This window comes from Osmia lignaria, chromosome 8 (assembly GCF_051020975.1).
Source record: "Osmia lignaria lignaria isolate PbOS001 chromosome 8, iyOsmLign1, whole genome shotgun sequence".
In the NCBI taxonomy this organism is placed as follows: Eukaryota; Metazoa; Arthropoda; class Insecta; order Hymenoptera; family Megachilidae; genus Osmia; species Osmia lignaria.
In genome coordinates, this window is record NC_135039.1 from 10,641,813 (window position 1) to 10,662,458 (window position 20,646).

Genomic DNA, 20,646 nt, shown 5'->3' on the forward strand with positions numbered 1-20,646 from the left:
GTCGCAGACGCGTGTATACATGTGCGTGCAAGCGAAACCGCAGCAGCTGCTTGGATTCGAAGGAAAAAGAAATGATACGCAAACGTCTCGGCGAGGTGTATCATACATAGACCTCGAAACAGTCCTGGAAAGGTCACGCAACACTGTTTACATGGAACTAAATTGCGTTCTAACGTAAGATAATATAGGGAAGACTTGCTAGACACAGTGGACGCTCGATAATTCCCTACAATTGGGCCTCCGGAGTTCTAAGGAACTATGGAGGGGAATTATCGAGCGCTAATGGGCCCAAGACGTTCCCAACAGGGAATTATCCAGCACTTTCCAAATTTCACACTTTTTAAACGACAAAAATTATAAACAATTTATGAGGCGACCTCGAAACAATGTTTAAAATCCTCTTTTTATTATTTTACAAACGATCCCGTGTTTACACGCATTGCGAAACCATTCTTTTCCTTTTTTCTGCGTTTACGTAACAAACATGCTGTCAAAAGAGCACCTGATCGATTCGTGGACAAACAAGGGACTCGCAACCAGCTCGTAAGCAACGAGAAACCAGAAATACCAAAAGGGAAACTTTAAATGTACCAACTCCAACCGCCATCGCTCCTAAGTCCGCTAATACATTTTGCAAAATTAAATAGTTTCCTTTTAATTGTGCCATATCTACTGAGGCTCAAAATATTGATGTCATGAGTAATAAATTAAATTCGTTTCAAATTTCTAAATATTTTGATTAACACCAGCCGCAACGTTGCGTTGGTCTCTTTTGCGAAACCATTTTGTGTATATTCGATTCTGCGTCGAAAGCGGATCGAACGATTTTTTCGAGAGTCACAATCGATCCGCGCGATGCGAGATCGACTGCGACGGTTGAGACGGTTCCGAGAAAAATTTAGGAACAGTATGACTCATCACCGATACGAAAAACCGTAAATTTTATTCGATAACGATCGTCGAGTGACATAAAAAATAAATTTGAAATTTCGCGTTAAAGACTATTCCGTCGCCATACTTGGCTTCGATAGGTATTTACTTATCGCGAAATCTCGAGATTTCTATTTCGCCGGTAAAGAAAAGACTAGGTATGTAAGAACGATGATAAGAGTCCCGTGAAATCGTAAAGTAATAAACATATATTTACGATATGACGTATGTTTACTGTCTTAGCTTACGAAGTTTGATAACGCGGGAAAATGCTTCCTGATTCCCAGATAACGTGCGTAGAAACGTACCTGATATACAAGAATTATTGTACGTTCTATAGAGACGTGACATCGCAAAAATTACCGTTATTATTACAACGCATACGATTCGCTAGGTTTTTGTACTTTCACAACGCGTCCGACTGTTGCGAATTCGGTAACATAACCTATTTTTCACTAGATAACGTTCGAATAAAAATGGCGCCAAGGAATGGCTTTTTAAATGAACTCACCACGTGATTAATTCCCTGCTGCTGTCATTCCGATTGTCATCGAACGGAAGCTTCTGCACTAGCCTCTCGAAACCGGCTTTTCAGTCACAACTGTCACGAATTTACTATTTTTCACTAACACCTTTCGTTCGCGAGAAATTTCCAAACTTTTATAAGCTGGACAAGCACATCCCTGTTATACAATAAGATTCGCGTTAAAGTCTGATAGAATGAATATGTTTTAATAGTCTCTATTGACAAGAAAATAGAATAGAAAAATTAATATGTACGATCGAGAAAACACGTGCCGCGGAGCAAAACGAAACGAACCACACGCACCAACTGTCGAACTACGACTGACCGACAGGTAACGGCTCTCGTGCGAGAAGCTTCGGCAATTTTCGCGCTCACCCGTCGGAACTTCCCGTCAACTACTCGACTGTCTTCGGCTATTTTCGCCGGCGTTCGAACGCGCCGATACAAGCGACACTTCTTCGCGATATTTATTGCAAATATCACGAATTCTTTCATTTTTTAATTATTATCATGTTTTCACCTTGTATTCTGATTAATTGGAAGTTATAATCAAGATACTCATGAGCGTCTTATAATAAAAAAATGCAATTTTAAACAGAACTTTCAATACAATTTATCTTTTTTTCATTGTTATCTACTTTTTGTCTTTTATGATTTCAATCGAGATTTATAACATAATCTAAAACTAAAGATATTTAAATAAAATAATATACTGTGGTGGAGGGAATACTATGGTGGGGATAAGTACACCACTACTCCCGTCAGCCGCGCAATTCCTCATTACTACTCGGGCAGCCGACTGAGCAACACGGGTTGACTATGTTATGCTACTAAAATTGCATATTACTTGCTTACTACTTACTACATGTATATTTCCTTTTAATTCTCTATACAGTAATCAAAAGAAAGTTGATCACGTATTTTCAACCATTTTGTCAAATTATCTTTCCTTTTTCTTAAGATTTAAGTCACAGTGACCTGTTCGACGGAATTTATAGATAGCCAATTGATAATACGAATTTTTATAAAATTCGATGACTTTCCTATTATCTAAAGAGGAAAATAAGAAACAAGTTTACGATGAAACATTGATGTAGAACGAAAAATGAACAAACACGTAATGATCGGTATTTACAAGTAGAAAAGTTTAGTACCGAGGCGTGACGTTCCTTTCAATAATCCTCTCGAATCCTGCGATATTTCTACGAAAAGAGATTATCAGAGATTTAATAACGGTTAGAAGAAGCCGGCCAGCTTCACGGAACGTGTATTTTTTTTTTCAAAAAGCTTAATTATTGGTTATCATTCGTTGAACTGTCTTTCGAGTTGGTCACAGTCTACTAACATCCACCATTTTGTATATCGTTTTTTTTAAAAGAAGTACGATCTGTGTCGATGTATCGATTGGTTTCTACTTTGTTTCGATAGTATCGAAAAAAAATAATTTTAAAGAAAATGGCGTCCGTTATCCTTTAGGGATAACAGCGTAATATTTTTGGAAAAATCAAATTGAAAAAATTGTTTGCGACCTTACATATTAACCTTAAAAATGTATTTTTTTCCAATTAATTTAAAAGTTTATTTTCCTAAAAAATGTTCACAACGAGCTATCTATTTCCTTATGAGAAGATACATTGACAGTTTTACGGGCATAATTTGATCGTAAACCTTCATTTTACATTTCAGCAGACCGATTACTCTTGCATTCCCTGCCACGGAACATTTCTTACGTTGTTACAACGAGAAAGCCTTTTATCAATATAAGTTTCTCACGGTCGGTTTTAATTAGTCATTCATTAACAGTTCGTCGAGTTTAAAGGGAAAAGGAGTAAGAAATATAATACACGACATTAGAATACAATTCGCACCTCGCACATTGCAATCAAAATCCTTTACGTAAGAATTGCTTCATTTATCATTTGCTACATAATTCGTCGAAATCATCACATGCATTCTTGTAATAACGTGAATAAAGAAACGCGATTAACTGAACCAACAAGATATATGTACATAACCAAAAAGCATAATAACGTGACCCCGTCATTGTTTTCGTTACGTATCTTCGCGATGACAACAAACAGTACAGTCGTTGGATTTAATTAAATGAATATCACGACTCACCCCAATCTCCGGATGAAACGTCGTATTTTCGTGCCCATTTTGATCCCCATTTTCACCGGTTTATCTCATTGAAACGCCAACGAAACTCGACACCTCAACGTACACACGTTTGAAAACATACTGAGGGTGCGTGCTAGAGTCACGCATGGTGCGCTGCAGCCGTTGGTAACGGTCACGTGCCAAAACACCGGTAACAGCTGCCAAACCAATGGTTTTCTGCAGTACAAAATACCATCGGCCCTTTCTTTGTATAATGTAGACCTTGTATTGAATCAAGAAAATCAATTGAATTGAAAGCCTGAATTCTACGAACACGACAAAGAACGCACCGTAATTGCGCGACACACACAGGCATGCAGCTATTGCGCATCTATTCTGCGCATGTTGATTTCAAGGGCTTTCTTTCATGTTCTATTCTTTGTATTATAAAAGCCAGAGAAAATAAAATTATCTTGATTTTTGTATTCCGTACTTAAAGGAACTGTTTAGACGATCAATATATATCTAAGGGTGTAGATGTATAATTAGATGTATTATAATTATTTAAAATATTATTTGTATGAAGGCACCTTTAACAATAGGGGCCCCTGTGAGTATGCAACCCAGTCGACACAGCAGTAAGCAGGGTTGCAGTGCTGCAGGTGCATCTCTACTTCATACGTCTGTATAAAATTTATTCCTACCTTAATTGCTGTCAGTTCTTTAAACCTGGCCCCATAAACAACTCGAGGAGTACATTTTGAACTCTTAGTCTTAATAGTGAAGCTGTTACCTGCAACACAAAAAATAACATACAATTAGAATAAAACTCGCAGCGCTGATTTATAGCTAATTATTCGGCTATTTTGAGCAGAGCGATTTCAATGAAGAAGAATCTAAAGCTGATCTGTTTTAACGGGAACAGAAGATATCATCATTTCGCACGGGCCTTCCGATGGAACGCGATTTACAAAGCAAAAGTTAGAAAGCATGGCTCCGTTCGCGCTTCCGAAACCATGATGCCTTGTGATTTCATCGGATAACCGTGGATACGTGCATTTTCGTCGCTAGATTTCACGTTACTCCAACAGAGGTAACTAGCAGTACGGTGTTAAACGCGCGCCTACTCAATAGAGTGAATTTATTAATCAATTTGCTTTCAAGCGGACCTCTATGTGTATCAATATTACCTAACACGTTGTAATTCTCCCGCTTAATCGAAATAACGTTATTCTAGTATGTAATTATGGTTTGAACGACAGATTTATAGGCACCCTGAGACTACTGTTAGGAAACTTGACATAAATATGGGAATGTTTCTGCGTTGATTTATATCAGCTGCATGCGAGAATTGAACCGAGATGAATAGAAATGTTGAGAATAAATTGTGACACTAGAATAGAACCATTTGAGTTATTTTAACGGTACCAGATACTTTTCTGAAGACTCTGTTATAGAGAACTTAGTCATAGGTTGTTAACATGTGAGAGTACTATTTCAAATAGTACTTATAGCACATCAATTTAAATCTTAATGTTTGATGCAAACAGGGCCGGCGTTGGGGGGGGGGGGGGGGGGCGGGCGGGCACCGGCTGGGGGCGCCGCAACCCAGTGTCCCTAATTTATTCATCTATATCCGTTTAGATTAGTAAAGCTGCTATATAGTTTAACAATTATTACAATCTACAGATTCATCGTTTCATATTATTTCCTTGTCTTTTTTTTTGAATTTTGTACTCCTGAATGGGCGCCACGATAATCTTGCTCAGGGCGCCGATATTGCTAAAACCGGCCCTGGATGCAAATGATTACTCGTATTGCAATAAGTATGTACAACATATTGCACTTAATTAATCCAAAGATACATCACAACATCATCACAGTTGATTTCCCAATTTATATAAGTAACAACAGATCCTTGATACGGCAAGGTTTTCCAAGGATTTGCATACGAAAAGCAGGAGAGTCTTGTTACGCAACAGGTATCCTCCCTCGCTAATTACCGGTAATTACAATTAATTATCCCCTGTTCGCGAACGCTGATCCTCGTGGTAGTAGCTATGGACGTAGCTCTGAGAACGACACTGTTCTCAGACAATTTGTCGGCTCCGTGGAGATTGCATTTCGAGTCCTTTCAAAGAGAACGTCCTCGTTACGCACCGTTATCTTGGCCATCCTGACTCGAGCTCCTGCTGATCTCGCCTTAGAAAATACAATGTATTCGTAGAAAGTCACCGTAGGCAATTTACATGCGTGCGTTTGCACTGGCCTCCTCGCACTTCGGCCACCACCTCATCCTTTCACTGCCACGATTTTCCCGACGTCCTCTGCAAACGATCTGTGTACGTTTTCATCTTAATTTAAAGCCACAACGATGATTCAGGACATTGCGATGCTTAATTGATAGCGTGGAACTTGTTGCGGTACCTGAAGAAATTATACGTCATCGATTTCACTGTATTGATAGCATAAGACGCACCTGTTGTGTCTTCCATATAAATCGTACACGACGCACCCGGTGCGTCCTCCATATAAATCGTACATGACGCATTTGTTGCGTCCTTCATATAGATCGTATATGACGCACCTGTTGCGTCCTCAATATAAATAGTACATGACGCTCCTGTTGCGTCCTCCATATAAACAGTACATGACGCACCCGTTGCGTCCTTCATATAAATCGTACATGACGCACCCGGCGCGTCCTCCATATAAATCGTACATGACGCATTTGTTGCGTCCTCCGTATAGATCGTACATGACGCACCCGGTGCGTCCTCCATATAAATCGTACATGACGCATGAGGTGTGTCGTCCATTAAACATTAAGAAAACATTCAAAGGTGCAATTCTTGATGAGAATTTCTTCTTTATCAATGATGTACATGGCTCGAACACCTGCAACAACCACGTGGTTGCATTGAAACGCCTCTGCCAAATGAACGATCGATGGGTCTCCGATGAATTCATATCACTTCCCGTCAGAACGGAAACGCATCGTGTCGCGGCTGGAATAATTGAACGATTGGAAAACGCTATTGTCTATGTGGTCGGTGGTTCCAGGCAAGCTCGTTTCTCTGCAACTAGGCGGGGCCCGATCGATGGGATGGATGGATGCATCGATGTGCCAAAAGGATGCGTGTCTTCAATACTAAACACGCGAGTCCTCCTGGAAATCGGATCGTTGAGACATGGCTGTCATTTCAATCGAACGCTCGCTTTTTACTTTTTCTAGCCTCTGCTGGCTCGCGTGTGGACTTTGCAACAGGTGATTACCGGTGCAACACCTGAAGGATCGGATTCCTTTCTTTTGTTATTTTAGCGTTTCTTCTTAGCCAGTTCCAATCGTTAATCATTTTTGTTTTTAAATTATAGTTTTTCTTCTCTTTCTCAAAATTTCACTTCTTCATACTCCAATGATTCAATTAAGTACCAAGCTTCCTTGTTGCTTCCAAATCAAAGTAAACATTATTTCCTTCATAAAAAGAGAAAGATGAACCATGTAAAAAGAAGGATGCTTCAGTATCATCTAAGATCCGCTCGACTTCCATCAAGTAATCACTTTGACCACAGAACAACGTACACCTTATAAAACAGTGCAACCGATACCGTGGCGCTTTGATTCAACGTAATCGATTGGAAATAGCGGTTCGCTCGTGGAAAGGAACGTTGCTCTCCAGTCCAGTATATACTCCAGAAGCTGAAATTAGTTTGCTGGTTGGACAATCGCGCATTAATCTTCGACTTCTATTGCGTTCAGCTCTCCCTGAGAAGCGAGGAGAAGAGATAGGTGAATGTCTCAGACAGAGATAGAGGTAGACCAGTAAGGATTGTGAGAATTCTTTTTTCCTGGCTTTCGGGACCAGTGTATCCACGTCGACGCTCAACAATGGGATCTCCTGATGGTCGAATGGAAAGAGAAGAAGATAGGAGAACCTAGATCCACATCGATGACAACGACCTTCCACTTGTATCACCATTTACACTGTAAAGTACAAAATACCGATGAAGCCTTTCTGCAGTTATTTTAATTCTACATCAAGCTTTAAATTGATATACCATAAGTGTTACTTTGTGATACTTTTATGCGATGAGTAATTTCCTCAGAATTCTTGTGATCTGAAAAATTCAGACTTTCTTCTGAATGTCCTGTTTGAGTCATAAATGACTCGGCTTCTTAATATCTGATCTGGCCATCCAATAGAAGTATTCAAGTTTAGGTATGCTGCAATAAAGAGAAAGTTGATAATACAGATTGCTGAGCGATAGGTAATGCGTTGAAATAGAAACTTTTCAAGCTAATCCTTAACAGGAACACCTTGATGCTGTGGTCCGTTTCATGCTCCCCAAACGGCGTTTTACTGTTAGAAGAATCGCAGCGAGGAAGATACGATAATCCTACTTTATAACGTCGATCGCACGATTAATTAAACACGCTGACACCATTACAGTGGAACTACCAACTAGGAAAGACATAGACGAAGGTAACGATACCAGATAAGGAGGAATCTACAAGTGTATTCTGACTCATTTAACCTTCTTGCATGGCCACTGAAAGAGGACGAGCGCGAGGATCTTGATAATTGGCAGAATTCAAGAAAAATTATTCAAACGTGTTCCACTATACTGAAGAATCATTGCTGTGATGCAACTGAAAGATAAAATTACTTCAACAGCTACGTGTACTATTTATATAGAGGACGCACCGGGTGCGTCATGCACTGTTTATATGGAGGACGCAACAGGTGCGTCATGTACGACCTATACAACCTATACGAAGGACGCAACAGGTGCGTCATATACGATTTATATGGAGGACGCACCGGGTGCGTCGTGCATGATTTATATGAAGGACGCAACACGTGCGTCATGTGCGATTTATATGGAGGACGCACCAGGTGCGTCATGTACGATTTATATGGAGGACGCACCACGTGCGTCATGTACGATTTATATGGAGGACGCAACAGGTGCATCTTATGCTATCAATACAGTGATACACCTCAACAGCTCTGGGAAAGCAGGACTTCAAAGTTGCTTTTTAAAAATAAATGAATGGTTCCATAGAAGCAAACCTAATGGCCTCAGGAAGCAATTCGATCAGAGATAAAATTTCAACATGTCCAATAAATTGTTTGAAAAAATATAGGTCTTATCCAGTCCAGATTGAATCGAAATTCCTTCCACAACCTCCGCATCCACTTCCTTCATGCTCCACCAGATCCGTGGAAAAACGAGGCTATCAAACGATAATATAGTTGATGCAACTGTCGTTCGTATGATCTCGCAAAAGGGAATCGTATCTGATCGAACGAAACCTCTCCCTCCCACGCGTTGTTGCACGTTACACGTGACTGAGCCGTTCGATGGACACACAGGGCACAACATCCTGAGGGCAGATCGGGGATCATTGCGGCGTATGCAAGCGCGTAGGAAGTTATTCCACTTGTCCAGCAGTATCGAACGAGATACTTCTACCTACTTTTACCTCCGGTCGACCTTCGCGGTGCGACTTGCTTCTCGAGTGACCGGTGAGGCTTGCACGAAAATTCTGGTCAATCGTTCACTTTACTAATCTCTTCATTGATAACGTTCGTTCTGAATGCTGTTAGAGTCGCTGTACCTTTAGCTTATCAATGACAAGGGTTGTCGATTAGGCTGGTGCTTGATTATTCTGTTTCTTCAGTGCTGTTTGAAAGCGACAGTATTTAAGAAACTGAAGTATTTCATTGTTTTAAGAGTAATATAATAGAGAATTTATATAATGATGCATTTGATTAATTAAGGTCCCTGATTGAGGACTTCAGACAGTGTACTTTATAATAGAGTATGCTGTTTAGCATAATATAGAATTATATATCTATATGAAGTATATGAAGTAATATAATAGAGAATTTATATAATGATGCATTTGATATTAAGGTCCTTAATTGAGGACCTGATACAGTGCATTTTATAATAAAGTATGCTGTTTAGCACTAGAACTACCAAAGCAGTCAAAAGGACTGGCTTTAAGATTCTTATTTTAAATTATAAATTTTATGAAGGTATTTTTGTTGAAATGTATATTGACTATTTTCAAGAAAAAGAATGGATGTATATATTAAATTATGTTCCATCCTTTACCTATTTAATTTTCTGCATTATTTCCAACTTGGAAATAAGTGTGCATCAAACGTCGGTAGTCCTAGTATTAGTAACGTTGCATTACCTTATAGAAAGTTCCCTATAAACAGTATTATATACCAAGGTACTCAATTTACTTGATTTGAAGCAGGTCTAAATTCTGAAATACCTGATAAGTATATATCTGAAGAATTTGTTATCAAGATATGTGATGTATCAATATGAAGGTGCCTGCATTGTTTTACAACTGAATTTGTCACTAAGACAATTTTCTCAATTTATTAAATATGAAGCCCTCAATGCAGCTGGTATCTAAATCCTACTTCATCCACACATTAAGACACCCAAATTGTTCTATAATATTGTATAATCTTAAGTACCTAAAATAAGATTGTTGATATAGTGAGTGGTATAAGACAGAGCAAAGAAAGTACTTAGATTGCAAGGAGAGAGTAAAAGAAGACCGAGTGACCCTAAACTCTCGTTGATGATTGAAATTGGACTCGGTGCACGGACAAATCGGACAGGAAGGGTGACTCACCTGTTCTTACGCGGCAGTGTCGTAATAGCCATGTTCAAGGACCCTTGGTAACGACGATTATCCTCCTTCGTCCGCCTAGGCAGCTCCGTGCAGACACCCTGCGTGAAGCTGTAGGTCCTACGTTTCTTCAGGCACAACATTTTGTTCCCCTCTTTAGATCTTCCCACTGGTTACCTCATAACTCAGACCACCGGTACACTTCTCCGATCACTTTTTGTCCATCCTCGTGCCTTCTCAGGCCTGTGGGGATCACTTTCAAGAACATCCACCTGAAGGGATAGACACGGTTTCAGTTTGTCACAAGATAAACAACGGACACTCGAACCTTCAATTACTTTTTCTTTCTTTCTGAAAATGTTGAACTCGGGGGGAGGAACGACCGAAGGGAACCGTGACGGTAGGCGAGTTAATTGCGAAACAATTGTGTGATACGAGTTCTAGCGAGCGGGCTCGAGAGACGTCAGCCTCGTAGCGAAGTTATAACTGTACTGAAGGCTGCGCTCAGAATCTTACCTCGAGCGCGAGTGCGCCCGGTGATAATGACCCCCACGAAAATTACGGGGGCACCGACATCGAGTCACCGGCGAGCCCCGCATGCGTTTCGATAGACGCCGTTTTTTCTTTTTTAATCACACGACCCAAATAATATTTCTATTTTAAAGTAAATACTCTGGGAAATACGATTTGGAAATAAAGCTTAAGCTTTGGGAATATTGGAATTCTTCAATTTCTAAGTTTCTGAACTGAAGTCCTGAGTTCTTGAACCTACTAATTGTTGAATTCTTGAGATTTTAAATCTTGTGGGCTTTTAAATTCTAAGGTTCTTCAGCTTGGGTGCTTCTGGGTTCCAAGTTTCCTAAGTTTATCAGCATTGAAAATATTGGAATTCTTCCATTTCTAAGTTTCTAAACTGAAGTCCTGAGTTCTTGAAGCTACTAATTCTTGAATTCTTGAGATTTTAAAGCTTGTGGGCTTTTAAATTCTAAGGTTCTTCAGCTTGGGAGCTTCTGGGCTCCAAGTTTCCTAAGTTTATCAGCTTTGAAAATATTGGAATTCTTCCATTTCTAAGTTTCTAAACTGAAGTCCTGAGTTCTTGAAGCTACTAATTCTTGAATTCTTGAGATTTTAAAGCTTGTGGGCTTTTAAATTCTAAGGTTCTTCAGCTTGGGAGCTTCTGGGCTCCAAGTTTCCTAAGTTTATCAGCTTTGAAAATATTGGAATTCTTCCATTTCTAAGTTTCTGAACTGAAGTCCTGAGTTCTTGAAGCTACTAATTCTTGAGTTCTTGAGATATTAAAGCTTGTGGGCTTTTTAATTCTAAGGTTCTTCAGCTTAGGAGCTTCTGGGTTCCAAGTTTCCTAAGTTTATCAGCATTGAAAATATTGGAATTCTTCCATTTCTAAGTTTCTAAACTGAAGTCCTGAGTTCTTGAAGCTACTAATTCTTGAATTCTTGAGATTTTAAAGCTTGTGGGCTTTTAAATTCTAAGGTTCTTCGGTTTGGGAGTTTCTGGGTTCCAAGTTTCCTAAGTTTATCAGCTCCTAACCCCTCAATTTATAAATTTCCAAGCTCTTGAACTTAAATTCTTAAATTTCCAAGTTCTTGAATTTAAATTCTTAAATTCCTCAGTTTGCAAGCTTTTAAATTGCTAATTTTCTCATCAGTTTTTACTACATCCCCATGGTAACCTGCAAAGTGATAAACAACTAATGAAAAGAAACATTGTACATACAAGGTGTTGAACATGCATCTAATACTGAGAAACAGCAAATCTACTGCATTCGAATTCCCCGGAGTTCCCCGTTGATGTCGTACGTGGCGTCGAATCGGCGACATACGGGGCGTGATTCTCGAATCGAAAATCAAGCGGCGAGTTCGCGAACAGGCGATTCGAATTTTCAAATAGAAACCACGCGAAGGGAATAACAAAGCGTGGCCGTTCATGTAATCGCCACTTTCGAGCTAGCGACGCTGCTTTTCACCTGGAATCCACGATGGGAAGGAACACGCGTTACTCTCAGAATTGTGTAACAACGTCAATAAAAATTAATTATGCGCCTCGCGTTCGCCTCTCTCCAAATTCTACACATTCTCCGTGCTCATCCTTTGTCGCTTCCATATATATATTTTTTTTTCTTCCTTTCAACGGTTTCACTACCATTCTTCAATCCTCGTTTCACTTTCTAGAATACCTCCTTTTTTACTTCTCTTTCATCAATGCTCCTCTTTATTTACAACCTAAAACATGTATCTCTGTTTTAATAATAGTCTGTTACCAAAGAGTTACTTTAACAGGTGAATAAGCATTTTTAAATACATTTCTACTTTGTTCTTATGTTATTCTTCCACAGTAATCCTTGTTTTATCAGGGATCCCACACGCTCTTGCATCATACACTACACAAAGGAATCCAATGATAAAGTAAGAGATTAATAATACAGGAATATTGTATCTTTGAAAAGAATCTTTTAAATTATTCTGTGGTTATTCGTCATTAAAATAAATATACATACAATGTTTCATAGACTTTAAAGCAGTTCTACTACAATTTTTACATATACCTGATATAATTAAATAAGAGATTAATAATACAAGAATATTATATCTTTAAAGAGAATCTTTTAAATTATTTAAATATACATACAATGTTTCATAGACTTTAAAAAGCAGTTCTGCTACAATTTTTGCATACACCTGATATGATAAAATAAGAGATTAATAATACAAGAATATTATATCTTTAAAGAGAATCTTTTAAATTATTTAAATATACATACAATATTTCATAGACTTTAAAAAGCAGTTCTGCTACAATTTTTGCATACACCTGATATGATAAAATAAGAGATTAATAATACAAGAATATTATATCTTTAAAGAGAATCTTTTAAATTATTTAAATATACATACAATGTTTCATAGATTTTAAAGAGCAGTTCTGCTACAATTTTTGCATACACCTGATATGAAAAAGTAACAGATTAATAATACAAGAATATTATATTTTTAAAGAGAATCATTTAAATTATTCTGCTTTTATTTAAATATACATACAATGTTTCATAGACTGTAAAGAGCAGTACTGCTACAATTTTTGCATACACCTGATATTTTCACTGTTACATAAAGAAATTGAGTATGCAACATCATACGGTTCCGTAGCTTCGCTCTTAGCCGAGCACGAAATTGAAATGATCATGTATACAAGAGATTCTCCTTTGAGCATCAATCTATGGTGATTTCTAAAGTCCATTATCAAAACGGGCTATCTGATTAATACCGGTCGCGGACATAATCGTCGTTAACGACCAATTATCAGAGAGAAAAAGAAGGATTCACAGACAAGCTGGATTCTAGCCTGGCGTCGATGATTCAAGCCTCGCTTCCCAATGAATTATTCATTCGGTGTCTAACGGATAGGACTTGCCAGCAGAATTCACGCAGTATGCACTTCACTTCCTCGCAATTGAACGGCTCGTGTACATGCACGGATATTCTTCTTTTCTTCTTTGTCAATGATAACATTCAATTGCATCCTGACAACATAATCAAAGATTTACATTTGCAATTTTAATTCCAAAGATTTTGTAATTTCATTGTTAAACCTGAAGCTTAAATCTTAATCCTCGACTCTCAAAGTATTGGTACACCTTTTACTTTCAAACTCTTACCATGAAAAAAAAAAAAAAAGAACTTTCATTTAACCATTCATCAAATATAAATATCCAGTTTCGTTTCAAGCCATAATTCTTCTCTGCATACATTTTCTCTTCATCTGAGTGAATCTGAATTTAATTATAAATTAAGAATCGTCGAGGACGTTCCATCTTCAATGTATTCCATCTGCAAGGACAAGCATTTACAATTCTCAGCGACGAACCGCACTTGGCTGCACTTTAATCACCTGACCAGTCCACCAGCAAGGTGGACAGTTTCTGGTGTGAATAGAAGGGACCAGCTCATCGGATAGACCGGTTGTCGGCTACCTACCCCGGAAATACAGCCGCTTATAGCGAGCCAACGTGCTCCCAAGGTCCTGTTAAGTCAGCTCCAATCTGTTCTATCTACCTGGTACACTGAGCACCTATTGTAGATTGTCAAATTATGTCCAATCTCTCAATTTCAACTCATTGTACATTCCATGTATCTCAGATTGCATGAACTTATTGTATAATTAAAGTAAATTAAATTAAAGTAAATATTTAAGATTCAATGACCATAATTTAACAATTTCAATTCTATTTTTAAATTCTAAGGTTCTTCAACTTGGGAGCTTCTGGGTTCCAAACTTCCTGAGTTCATCAGCTTTAAAAATATTGGAATTCTTCAATTTCTAAGTTTCTAAATTGAAGTCCTGAGTTCTTGAAGCTCCTAATTCTTGAATTCTTGAGATTTTATAGCTTGTAAACTTTTAAATTCTAAGGTTCTTCAGCTTGGAAGTTCCTGGGCTCCAAGTTCCCTGAGTTTATCAGCTTTGAGAATATTGGAATTCTTCAATTTCTAAGTTTCTAAATTGAAGTCCTGAGTTCTTAAACCTACTAATTCTTGAGTTCTTGAGATTTTAAAGCTTGCAGGCTTTTAAATTCTAGGTTCTTCAGCTTAGGAGCTTCTGGGTTCTAAGTTTCCTAATTTTATCAGCTTTGAAAATATTGGAATTCTTCAATTTCTAAGTTCATATATTCAAAGTCTATGAATATCTCAGCATTAAAAATTGAAATCCTTCTTCTCATAAAATGTAGAATTTGGGTTATTGATTAGGCTGAGGTAATTTGCGGTGGTTAATAGTCCCTGAAGTGGATCCGGATTAAATACAGGTCAAAATTTCATGGTTGATTTAACATAATCAGGAGTTTAGCATTCATCGAGTGTGTTATGAAAATAGGGTCGTTGGAACTGTTCACTTCCTGTCTCCTATTTCATTCAACCAGCGCTTCCTAATCTATTAGGTGTACAAATTAATTCGGTGCCTTTTATTTTAATTAAAGATTTATTTTTAAAGAGCTATAACAATTCCAATTATTGAAATAATGTTTATTGTTATTATATTGTCTTGGCACTTTTCAAATGTTCAAAACCGCGAGAAAATATTAAAATTATTAATTAAAAAGGCATAATACTAATAATTTGTACACCTGTACAAAAATTCTCTATCGACATTGAGAATGTTTTTGAAAAATAATTTCTCAGGATTTCCCGCCTTCTTCCAGGACTTCCTAAAGCGTCTTAACGTCATAGGAAGAAGTCCTTCATGGTTTCTCATGGTTTTCTTCATCTTCTCGTTCCAGATGCCTGCACAACTGAATCGCTCGACAATTTACAAGCACGTGCACTGGTCGCTGCGCACCAGCCCGTATAGTAGCCCTGAAAAAAATTCGATTTCAGAGGCTCTGATATATGGTGCACATCAGAAATATACGGTAACATCGCGAGAGCCGGCTGTACCGAGTGGTAAGTGCAGTTATGTTGCACTGACCGCTAAGATCCACCGGCCGGTCCAGAGAGGCTTGTTGCCATGCAACGTGACGTTTGTGAAATGAAGAAAAAAAAGAAGAGCGTCCAGTGTGCGGAAAACGCGAATCCAGATCCTGGGAAAAGGTCTATAATGTCCTTTCAAATGCAACTCTCAGGAGGATGTTCCATTCTGTATCACCAGTTCTCAATTTTCAAACATTGGTTTTGGAATCTCAATGTTTATATAAAGAATTCTATACTCAGCACTCAGATTTCTATTCCCAGAATTTAGCAGCATTTATTTAGTAATAAAGCATGCTTCAAAGAAGATTGCAGTAGGGTGTTCAACTTCCAGGGTGTCCCATTCAAGCCTTAGGTCTTTGATGGATGATTAAACAGGGACTTGGGAGAAAGTACATAACCTGGATGGCCCTCTAGTGGCGAGCGCAGAAAACACTATATTTTTAAGAAAAATTACTATTAGATTTGTAATAAGTCAATTTTTGATGATTCCAAATTTTACCGATTTTTGAAATAAAAGTAAAAGTGTATTGACCATCTGAAACACCGTTGCGCAACAGATTACATGTAGAAATAAATTGAAATATACTTAGAAAGCGTGGCTCACGAAACATTCCTCCAAACACAATACTCTCCAGGAGTTGCTTGTAATATACAGCTGACATTCCTATTACCTTGCACTCGTGGTGCAACGTGCTACATTCTCTTGCTATGCAACGATAATCTCTTTAGACGTTCCTTCCGTCACAGCGACCAGGGTAATAATGAAAATCAACTCTCCTGTTCAGTTGTAATGCAATATTAAAGTACTGATTTGAATTTGTTATTCATATACATTTTGGTAATTAACCAAAATAACTGGTGATTACCAGTCAAATATTACTAGAAAAATAATAACAATGTGAAATGTGGTTAGGTTTAAAATAAATACAGGGTGTTTCATAACTCCTGTAACACTTGAAAATAAGGGGTTGCTGGGGTGATTCTAAACAACTTTTTCCTTTACCAAAATGTTGATTGAAGCTTCGTTTTTGAATTATTAACGAAAAACACTGGCCAATCAGAGCGCGCGCTCAAGCACAAGAGCGTTGGCTCTGAACCGCGTTCGGTCGTGAACTAACGCATTGTCACAGCGTGGGTATCGAGAGAAGCGTGCAACTAACTTCAGATGGGAACTTTCCCCAAATGGGAATTTGAATATATAGATATTTTTTTTATCACTTGCAATAGGATTATATTAAATAAAATGTTAAATAAAAATATCAAAAATTAAAATTTTTCAGTGCCGGAGAAGTAGGGAACACTATAAAGTACATAACCAAAAATAACTCTATTTCAAGGTCAATAAATAATGATTATTATTTCAGCAAATTATGACTTGATTCTTTTTATGTTCCTATATATTAATAATAAACGACAGTTACGAAATATTCTAAAAGAATAAAATTTCATGTTATTTTTAGAAGAAACATTTTATCAGCTTTCAGTATATGTTGTAATGCCAATTGTAAGTTTTTAATTGTTATACCACATTAGCGTCGTCTGCGCATTTAAATCATATTGCGCAGGCTCTCCCCACTTCTCTGGTATTGAAAAGAGAGAGAAACTCCTCTTACATCTTTTCTCCCCTCGATACCCGCGCTGTGCCAATGCGTTTGTTCACGACCGAGCGCGGTTCAGAACCAACGCTCCCGCGGCTAAGCCCGCGCTCTCAATGGCTAGAGTTTTTCTTTAATAATTCAAAAACGAAGCTTCGACCAACATTTTGGTAAAGGAAAAAGTTGTTCAGAATCATCCCAGCAATCTCCCATTTCCGGGTGTTACAGGAGTTACGAGACACTCCGTATAGTTAAAAGAAATGGCGGTTTACCTCAATGGTGTCAATTTCAACTGGTCAGCTTTCACCAACACGTTTGTTTACATCTTCTGATCATTCTTCAAACTATCAATCCATCACTGTCGACGTACAATTCCCTTTTTCATTTTTAAATTTCTTGATAAAAATAAAATCGCTCGGTCGGTAATGCAGTCTCGACGAAAGCAAAAACTTCGTTTTCAATTATGAATGTGTATATATTATCGTAAATACAGTCGATATAAAACATCCTCGTGTTTCCGCGCGTTAATAATTGTAGAGACGTACAAACGTATTGCCTTATCGTATTAAGAATCGCGTATAAAAAAACGGATTATAGGATGAACATACTCCTACTGCGTAAGATAGGCATCGGTTCTTCCTTCAGGAGACTTGGCGAGCTTAATTTCGATTATTATCCCCGAGGTCGTTGGATCCGTTCGCAAGACGCAACCGTGTTCTTCGATGCGTACAGATTTTATCGGGCGCAACGATCTTGCGTGAAACGAACCTTACAAACGTGTAAAGATCCCTACAGTATCTCCGATGTCGGGGATTATCAAAAATTTCTTCATCTACTTCTCTCTCCTCGAGAATCGACTAAGTACATTGGCTCAGGAAAACTGATCGAGGTGGATTGCTCTTCGAACGAGCTGAATCTAATTAGTTCATTAGTGGTTCCTGCGCAAAAATAATTGATCTCTTTATACTGAACACTCTACCTTTATTTCTAAGCTCTCTTTCCATTCACGTATCAGCCTGAAGTATCTTGTCAATTATTCTTTCACAGTTTGTAATGGGAATAACTATATTCAATGAAGTATCAGAAAACTGAAGGGTTATACCATAAGAAAGTAGCGTTTTAGAAACTTCAATATGTTAGGTAATAACTAGAGAATTGCTTACTAAACTGTACTTGTACGTATCCCAATACTTAAAAACTAGTTTCAGCTTTCATGATTCCATTAGGATATTGTTGCTCTAATGCCCTGCCTTTGTTAGAGCCAATACGTGACAGAGAAAAGAGAGTCTATTCAGCATAAAAAAGAAAAATACACGATACGCGTATTTTTATTCAGGAACCGAAAACCTTATTGTTCAACGTTATTACAAAATGATACTAAGTAACATTACTTAGGCGATTTTCGTAAGCTCCTATTTGGCTTCGTTGAAGGATACAAAAGTACGGTCGGCAAGGATATCCAATTAACATTATCCCTTTTTTTCCATCACGTTTTCCTTAATAAAACGTTTACAAACGCGCTATACGAAAGTACGGTGAGCAATTTTCATTCTCCAATTCGCCTGGACTCGAACAACATCACCCAAAAGGAAGTATCTCGTAGAAAAGACTCTGGTACAAAAGATATACATGGAAAAATATTACTCAATCAAGCGGTACAGTACTGGACATTTGCCTCGAGTCCAAGGGAATCTGATTCTGGATATGTTCTTCGACTCTTATGGCTGCTGAACATTTTCAATGTGCCAAGTATCTCAGAAGTCATGCAATCCATTATAGTAATACAGCGAACACTGTGTGAAAAAGAAAAGAAAAATATGTAACATTAATTTGCATGATGTCCAAGAAACTACACACGAGGAAAAAAGTGAAATTTCTTCTACCTGAGACATCAAATGAACAGGCACTGTTCATTTGATATTCTTACAGAGGTTATAAATCAAATTGAATTCAATTCACGCTCTCTAACAATAATTATCCCCCCCCCCCCCCCCATGATCACCCAGATTTCTTACAACTTAACAAGATTAACGCGAAAGCTCTCTAACAAAATATAAAAATCAATCTTACTGAACACAGAGATTTCATACATAATATTTGGTGGTTTTATCGTACCCTACTACCGGGTCAAATACAAAGGACGTTTACTTGCAACGTTGGCTACGTTCTACAAAATGTTCTGCACTTCCAATACTTATCCAGGATCATCCTTGTTTGATCTTGGACCGTAATACAATTATTATAACAAGCATCATTTTCTCATTCTCACTCTCTCTCTCTTGTTTGTGCTAACCATTAACCATGATTATTTCATACTAGGGATGCGCGGGTACCCGATATTACGGGGTCGGGTGGGCTCGGGAAAAATCGGGCAGGGTCGGGCGGGTGTCCGATGCACGCGTGCAGTCGGGTCAGCTCGGATAAAGTCGGGCAGATTCGGACGAGCTCCCGCGGTACCAACTCTCGTGTACTTGTTAATGCTTGCAATAAGCATGTTCAAAATCTATTTTGTATAAAATGAACATACAGGTGGCATGGAATGAAATTCATTTCAAATAAATTCTTTACAAGTATTATTTTTCCATATAAAAATTATCTTATTCCAAAATTCCACATAAAACAGATTTTGCGCATGCTTATTGCAAGTATTAATAAGTACATAAGAATTAGGCCGCGTTCCGCGGGAGCTCGTCCGAATCCGCCCGACTTTATCCGACCTGACCCGAAACAGTCGGACACCCGCCCGAGCCCGCCCGATGTCTTCCGAACCGACCCGACTAGTCGGGCCGCACATCACTATTTCATACACATCTAAATACTATTACTTATGAGATTAAATTCGCACTTAATACAGGAAAAGTCTTGAGAATCCACCGATCCACCGTTACAAGAGGAGCGTTGTCTCTCATTATTGAAACATGGTATGATGAATTACAGTGAAAACGCTAAACTACGGTGCGCGTATGATACCAAACAATAATACCGTCTGAATATTATCTTTGGAATCGAAATTTCTCTCTCCGCCGATGATATTGTTTGAAAACAGTGAAGTTATTCAGGTATAAATGGTTCTGAATCGCTTCGAACGTTAATCTCATGTTCGCGGAACAGCGTTGAGTACTACGCAATGATTGTCTTTTACAAAACGCATGCTTTCCTGTACTTTCGAAGGTACTTTTAAACAGAGAGAATCAGATTTTTCTGTACGAAGAAACGCAAGATCGTCTACAATGGATTTGATCACTGTATCACGCGACACAAGGATTGATTCGCTGCTTAATCAATAGCTTTCGTAATACTTTCTCTCGACACGCTCGCTTAACTAAAAATTTGCAAACATGTCATGATCGAAGT

The 20,646-nt window shown here is 38.2% G+C and overlaps 1 protein-coding gene and 1 long non-coding RNA gene across 6 annotated transcripts in view; both read right to left on the reverse strand.

Annotated features, from left to right (window-relative positions):
- The window catches only part of LOC117608969 (uncharacterized), a 56,975-nt gene extending 46,212 nt beyond the window's left edge, over positions 1–10,763 (reverse strand). Inside the window, exons 1-2 of one of the 5 annotated variants that reach the window (XM_034334769.2) lie at positions 10,559–10,763; positions 10,224–10,492 (exon numbers count right to left, since the gene is read on the reverse strand). In XM_034334769.2, the coding sequence (XP_034190660.2) occupies positions 10,224–10,363 (140 nt within the window). In that variant the 5' untranslated portion in view covers positions 10,364–10,492; positions 10,559–10,763. Of the gene's footprint in view, positions 1–1,441; positions 1,795–3,577; positions 3,768–10,223 lie in introns of those variants that run through there. The other 4 variants (XM_076689817.1, XM_034334770.2, XM_034334776.2 and 1 more) reach the window with 4 other exon arrangements.
- Positions 10,764–13,897: 3,134 nt separating this feature from the next.
- On the reverse strand, positions 13,898–14,620 carry LOC143305616 (uncharacterized). The gene is made up of 2 exons (XR_013062643.1): positions 14,127–14,620; positions 13,898–14,065 (listed from the first exon to the last, which is right to left on the reverse strand). It is a non-coding gene; the product is annotated as an uncharacterized LOC143305616 (long non-coding RNA).
- Between the last annotated feature and the right edge of the window lie 6,026 nt (positions 14,621–20,646).